The sequence below is a fragment of the Suncus etruscus genome, chromosome 11 (assembly GCF_024139225.1).
Source record: "Suncus etruscus isolate mSunEtr1 chromosome 11, mSunEtr1.pri.cur, whole genome shotgun sequence".
Lineage (NCBI taxonomy): Eukaryota > Metazoa > Chordata > Mammalia > Eulipotyphla > Soricidae > Suncus > Suncus etruscus.
The window spans coordinates 13,045,046-13,052,349 of NC_064858.1; the positions used below are offsets into that span (position 1 = coordinate 13,045,046).

The window sequence follows — 7,304 nt, forward strand, 5'->3', positions numbered from 1 at the left end:
GCTCAGGAGTTACTTCCTGCTCAGCACTCAGAGTTTCTTGTAACCATTGTAGCTAATTTATCAATGTAGAATTACCTTTTATTATATTTTTGTATTTCCATGAGGTCTCTTTCTGTTTTGTTGTTACTAATTTGTCTATTTTTTTCTTGATTAGCCTAGATGAGCAGTTTATTGATGTGTCAATCTTTTAAAAACTACTACCATGGTTTCATGAATTTTTATGAATCTCCTATTTTCAGTTGGTTGATTTCTACTCGATTTTTTTAGTGTGTGTGCGTGTGTGTGTGTGTGTGTGCACGCATGTGCTTGCGCGCGCCAAGTCTGGCATTGCTCAAGCTTTCCTCCTGTTTCTGGGTTTAGGGATCACTCCTTATGATGCTGGGAAGAGAAGCCCTGGTTGACTAAATGCAAGACACTTGCCATACCTACTGTACTATCTCTCCAGCCCTTTGTTTTAATTTTTATACTTTGTACTGTAGGTTTTTTTTTTTCTAGTTCCTTAACTTATGTTTACTAAGTTGATCTTTATAATTCATAATTTTTTCTTTGGCTTAGAAAACTTGTTTTCCTTTTTTTTTTTTTTTTGTTTTGTTTTTGGGCCACACCTGGTGACGCTTAGAGGTTACTCCTGGCTATGCGCTCAGAAATCTCTCCTGGCTTGGGGGACCATAATGGGACGCTGGGGGATTGAACCATGTCTGTCCTATGTCAGACACCTGCAAGGCAAACACCCTACCGCTTTGCCACCACTTCAGCCCCAGAAAACCTGTTTTCCATTGTATCAAAAATCTTGGTTTTGATTCATTTTATTTTCATTTAAGTACAAATATTTTAGGGGCTAGAGTGATAGTACAATTGGTAGTGCACTTGCCTTTCACACGACTAATCTAAATCTGGATTCAATCCCCAGCATCATATATGGTCTCCCATATCACCAATAGTGATTCCTGAGTTCAGGAATAACATCTAATCACTGCTGGATAGGGCTCTAAAACAAAGCAAAATAAAATTTAATATTTTCTAGAATAAAAAAAATCCTGCTTAGAATCATGTTGTTTAATCTCCAGATCTGTTATTTTTTTGCTGTCTTTCTCTTTGATTTTGATTTTATCTCATTATGTCTTAGAATAGTCTTTGTGTCATTTCAGTTCTTTCAAATTGGCTGAAGTTTATTTTATGATCCATACTTTGTTCTTAAGGCCAGAGATAAAGTACAATGAGTTAGGTATTTTCCTTGCAGATGAGCTGCACCTAGTTTAATTCTTGGCATGCATTGGATGTGGTCCCCTAAACATCATTAAGAATGATTCCTGAACAAAAAAAAATGGAAAAAAAAAAAAAGAATGATTCCTGAATATAAGAGCCAGGATTAAGCATCTTCCTCCCAAAAGAAAACATATCATAATGTGACCAGGTCATTGTTCCATGTGAGCACTAGAAGAATGTGTAAATTTTAAAATGGGTATTACCCAAAGCTGACTTCCTCAGAAGCTTTGGGAGAATTGTCTTTTCCAATTTCTAGAGGTTGCTTGCCTTCATTGACTTGTTGCTCCATTTTAAAATCTCATTATTCAACTTTTGTTCCTGTAGGTGCATTTCCTTTCTTTTTCTGACTCTTTTTTTTTTTTTCCTGACTCTTTTTTAACACATGGTTTACTCTTACCCTCCCTTTTATTGTTGTGATGGTCAGGTGCCATATACTTGATTGTGGAGCTTACCAGGGGTCCCACAGTTTTTTGGGGGCCCTCATGAATATTTTGGCTGCAGTGCTCACTCAGGATCATATACTTTATTTGCAGCGCTCTCATAAATTTGGTTGTGGCGTGCCAAAGATTGAACTCTGTTGTGCGGGGAATCTCAAATGACAATGCATTTTGGATAATAGAGGAGATTGAACTCACAGTTTCACATGTACTGTAACATGAAGCTACGCTCGGTCCCCCTGCTTTCATTTTTAGGATTTGGGTGATTAACTTTTGACTACCTGGGCTATTCTGAATTGCTCCATCTCAAAATTATTAACCATATCTGCAAGATCCCTGTAACAGTATAAGGTAGGACACTCAATTCATGGATTAGGAAAGATATCCATAAACATGTTGAAGTGGGGAAAAGGGCATTAATTCAGCTTATGACAGTAGTATTCACATTGAAACCAATAAGCCTACTCATAGGCTTATTTCAAATCTTATTTCAAATCTATATACCTGCTTTATACTTTGTTTATAATTGTGTTTACATGTCCCACTCAAGAGGTCATAAACCTTTTGAAATAAACGAGTTCAAAAAGAAATGATACGGAATGGTGAGGCATCAAATAGAGAAAATAATGATTATCATTTAATTTCTCAACCTCTTGAAGATTGTATGCCTACCTGACGTTGATAATTAGCTGGTTACCTCCTGATGATAATATAAATTATAAGTTAAATACTAATGTAAATATATACATGATATCTAAGTTTTGGCCTCACTCAGTAACCTCTGCTTATTAGAGACCAGTAATGTATATACTGAAGATAATTTTTCTGAAACTTCTCTAATTCTAACAATTCTATTGCCTGAAATTTTGGTTTCTCCTTTTAGGCACAGGCACCAGGACTAAAATGATACACATCTAAATCGAGTTTAATATCACTGCAAGAAATTGTAGATAGACTTGCCACTGAGGAGTTTGTTTAGATACTCTTCTTCCAGTTACTAGACAACATAATTAAAATAGCCTTGCTACTTTTCATTTGTTTGAGCCCACTTCCTGCAAGGCTCAGCTTTTACTTCTGGCTCTGCTTAGGGATCGCTTCTGGTCGTCATCAGGGGACCAATGTGGTGCCAGGGATTGCCACGTGCAAGGCAAGAGCCCTACTTGCTGTACTATCTCTGGCCTAATCCTTAGTTGTTGTTGGTTATTCTCTTTCTTTTAAACTATTTAGGCACTGTGATTTCCATAGCTGTTCATAATACAGCTGTTTCTGGTATTCACTGTTCCAACTCCAATCCCAGAACCAGTGTGATCACCCCTCTATCAATGTCCCAGTTTCCCCACCACTCCTCAGCCTGCCTAATTTACTTTTTACTGTTACAGCACACACAAAAAATTACTCTTGCTTTAATAATTCCCTTTGTAGTGAATGTTGTTGCTGGAAAGCATGGGGTAGTACATTTGCACTGGCTTTCTGAAGTTGTATGTATGTGTTATTCTCTGAGGTTGACATGTTTGATGGATCTCTGGGATGGCACATGCTTTGGCTTTCTGGGGTTGCACACATTAGCTTCGGTGCCAGGACACTTGGTTGTACTATTATTTTGGTTGCACACACTGGCACTTCCCATCCACCCTCCAAGCTTATGTCCTTAGGCAAAATATAATTTACTTTCTACTTCTTGTTGTAAGAAATGACCAGAAATGATAAATGACCTATGATCTATTGAAGGCAATTTGTGATCATTGTTACAGAACTCACAGTGGTGAGTTACTTGTTACTTAACACATTAAATGTTACTAAAATGATGCTCTGAGGATTTACTGACCTGGTTAGTGGTAGTACAGCCTTCTGTGTTAATGTTTTTTGTTTGTTTTGGTTTGGTTTTTTGGGTCACACCCACCGATGTTCAGGGGTTACTCCTGACTCTATGTTCCAGAAATTGCTCCTGGAGAGCTTGGGGGACCTATGGGATGCTGGGATTCAAAACCACCATCCATCTGCATGTAAGGCAAACGCCCTACTGCTGTGCTGTCTCTCTGGCCCTGTGTTAATGTTTTTGCTCATTGATTTTCATGGTCTTATATGTAACTTCCCCATCAAATTTGCTATGTTCTAAGGAGTTGTCAGTACTATGAAATTGGGAAATGTCATGCAGCCACATGAGCTAGAAAGATTTGGTGGCTTGGCGACTTGATGAAGTTCATTTGTGGATTTTGGTCACTTCTATGGGTTTGTGTGTCGGGAGTTGCTGGTCTTTCTGATGGAGTAGAGGGAAATCTGCCCACCCTATTCTGAGAAGTCCCCAGAATTTCCAGCCCATACTTATCTGGGAAATTCCACTCAAGCTTTGTTATTTTATGCCATAGTCCTTTATTTCTAGAAGCATTTTATGAGAATTTAACTGTTAACACAAACAATAAAGGGCTTTGTGGAACCATACTTTGGATAGTTCCATTATGCTAGCATATTTAACTTAATTTCCGTGCAGTTTATGTGATCTCCACCCACTAACCTGTTTTCCATTTTATTGAGGGCCAATTTGGGTAAAAAGCAACACCAACAAAAGTCTTCCTGTGTGGCCTGTAAATATCAAATCTGAAGATATTAATGCACTTCCAACTAGGGAGTATAATCAAACAAAGTTCTTTTACAGATACCACACCTTTCCTATTTGGGATTGATCTTATTGTGAAACAGACTTATGAATAGATTTTGACAGTTATGAATTTTATTTATAACATGTTAGAGGATAAGATTCTTGCTTTAGCAAAACTAATTCTTTCCTGACTTATGTCCAACTTATGTGTTCTAAGTGTGTTTCATTTTTAGAAAATTCATTGAGATAATTACACTGAGATAATTTACATTGTTTTCGGCAGTTTGATATAATAATATAAAATTTTGTTTCAAATGAATACAAAAAGAACTTAAATTTTAAAAACAAACGTTCAGTGCTTTTGTTATCTTCTTTCCAAAATGAAGTAGTTTCCAGCTTACAGGTATGAACATATTTTAAAATGGTTTTAAATTTGATATGCAAATATGAGCCACATTTATGTTTTATAAATATGCTAAGTGAGGAATTATAGTTCAGATAAAAGAACAGATTTACATTTGAATTTGCAGGTTAATTGACAGTGTAACATTATCCTCATCTAGGACATCTGTTACAGAAGCCTATAAAATTTAGGCCACCCACAAAGTGGTCTGCTGAGGCCTGTGGTTGATGTTAGAATGCTGTTATTTATGTGGGTTGACTGGTTTGGTGAGGAATTGATCTCCATGAAAGCTTGCGCTTCTAACTTTACTCTGTGAAACTGCATTGGCTTAGTATACATTTGTTAGATTTGTTAATGAGCTATTTTACCCTGTCTTATATATAGTATCATGTGAGTGGTATGTGGTTTTCTAACTATTAGAAGAGTGATGTCATTCTGGGGGTCATGTAGATCTTAGTATAAATTGAAATAAATAACTGATAAAACTTAATGACAACAATGTTAATTATCACTGTTTAGAAAAACTTTTTAGTGCCGAGAATAGAAAGCAACAAAGAGGGCCCGGAGAGATAGCACAGCGGCGTTTGCCTTGCAAGCAGCCGATCCAGGACCAAAGGTGGTTGGTTCGAATCCCGGTATCCCATATGGTCCCCTGTGCCTGCCAGGAGCTATTTCTGATCAGACAGCCAGGAGTAACCCCTGAGCATCGCCGGGTGTGGCCCAAAAACCCCCCCCCAAAAAAAAAAACAAAACCAAACAAAAAAAGAAAGAAAGCAACAAAGAATTTTTATTCTTTCAGTTTCCAATATAAATTGAAGAATATTACTTGATGATGATAATGCCCTGTCTAGCCTTTATTCCTAGTTCTTGCCATCTCTAGTCTGATGTCCTTTCAGTACATTGCCAAATGCTGACTAATGCCGTGCCTAATTTCAGTAATGTGGTATATGATTTTCCCCCCTGCTCATTCAAATTGGTAGTACATCTCAAAGGTAGAGATATAAAATAGCCTTTGACATTTGAACGAATTTCAGCTGTATAGTGTATGACTTCCATTTAGCTTTAAGCATCATAATTCTGCCATCTAACTCAGCTCAGTGAACTACGAACGTGCTTATAATCATGGTGCTTAAATAAAGATTAATTAAAAATAAATAAATCAAAAATAAATCAGTTCAACGTTTAATTATTTTCAATGTTAGCTGACCACATTTTGTTTCCCCCCTCTAGGTTTACCGTCAAGATTGTGAAACTTTCGGGATGGTTGTGAAAATGCTAATTGAAAAAGATCCTTCATTAGAAAAGTCTATACAGTTTGCCTTGAGACAGAATTTACATGAAATAGGTGAGCGGTGTGTTGAAGAACTCAAGCATTTTATTGCTGAGTATGACACCTCTAGTCAAGATTTTGGCGAGCCTTTTTAGATTATTTGTTGGGGGTGAGGAATAAAAGTTTCTAGGTTCTCCCCTCCATTTTGTAAATTCGAATATGTGGAATATTTGTGATGAAAATATATGCTTTGATAGTTGACCACATTTCCATGTCAAATAAACATCTAAAATAGTCCGTTTAAAATAGATTAAATTTTTTAATCTACAGAGATCTTTCTGATACATACTTAACTGCCCCTTCCCCCTAAAATGATGGGTCAGTTAGTCTTTTCAAGGTTGGAAGTCCTGGAGAACAGTTTTTTTGTATTACTGCTGTTCTGTAGTCTTCCTTAGTGTTAGATCATTTTATTTGATCACACTAGTGTTAATTTGTAAGTAAGAAATCATTACATCTAAACAGTCTTTTTTTTCATAGTCAATCAAACCTTGTTAAAAATGTTAGAATTCTGAATTTTGATAAATTTTACTTGTTGCTTGCATATCTTAGGTTTTTTATCTTTTGAAATGCTAACGTATACTATCCAAATAAATGCATTATTTTGCTACCTTAGATAGATTTTGTTTTAAGAACGATTCTCATCATCATAAAACAGAATTCTTTTTTTTTTTTTTTTTTTTTTTTGGGCCACACCCGGCAGTGCTCAGGGGTTACTCCTGGCTGTCTGCTCAGAAATAGCTCCTGGCAGGCACAGGGGACCATATGGGACACTGGGATTCGAACCAACCACCTTTGGTCCTGGATCGGCTGCTTGCAAGGCAGGCAAACACCGCTGTGCTATCTCTCCGGGCCCAAAACAGAATTCTTAAGTCTCCAGAATACACCTCATGGAAAAAATCTTATTTTTTACGAATCCAAATGTCTTCTATTAAAGTAATTCTAAAACTTTTGATTTACTCATGCACACATTAGATGACATATGCATGACTAAGGAGCAATTTGATATGAAAAATTGTTTATTTTAAAGTTAAGATATATATAAAAATTTTTAATTGAAAGAGAAAACTTGGAATATGAGAGGATATGGAATTTTTCTCTTAAGCTATTTACAGATTATGCCTTTGTTAAATCTCTGCTAGTAGAGCGTTTACTATAGAGACTTGTCTAACGCAATTTTGTCATTTTCTTTTTTAAGGGGTGCTTAGCCCTTGAAAAGGTTTCTTGAAAGAAATAAAGTAGAATAGGCAGGCAGTTGAGCACAACTAACCTTAA

General features: G+C 36.4%; 1 protein-coding gene across 2 annotated transcripts in view; it reads left to right on the forward strand.

Annotated features, from left to right (window-relative positions):
* Positions 1-6,658, forward strand: part of PPHLN1 (periphilin 1) — a 105,189-nt gene extending 98,531 nt beyond the window's left edge. For both annotated transcript variants that reach the window (XM_049783835.1, XM_049783836.1), the window contains one exon: positions 5,933-6,658. In XM_049783835.1, the coding sequence (XP_049639792.1) occupies positions 5,933-6,127 (195 nt within the window). In that variant the 3' untranslated portion in view covers positions 6,128-6,658. The remainder of the gene's footprint in view (positions 1-5,932) is intronic.
* Positions 6,659-7,304: the final 646 nt, after the last annotated feature.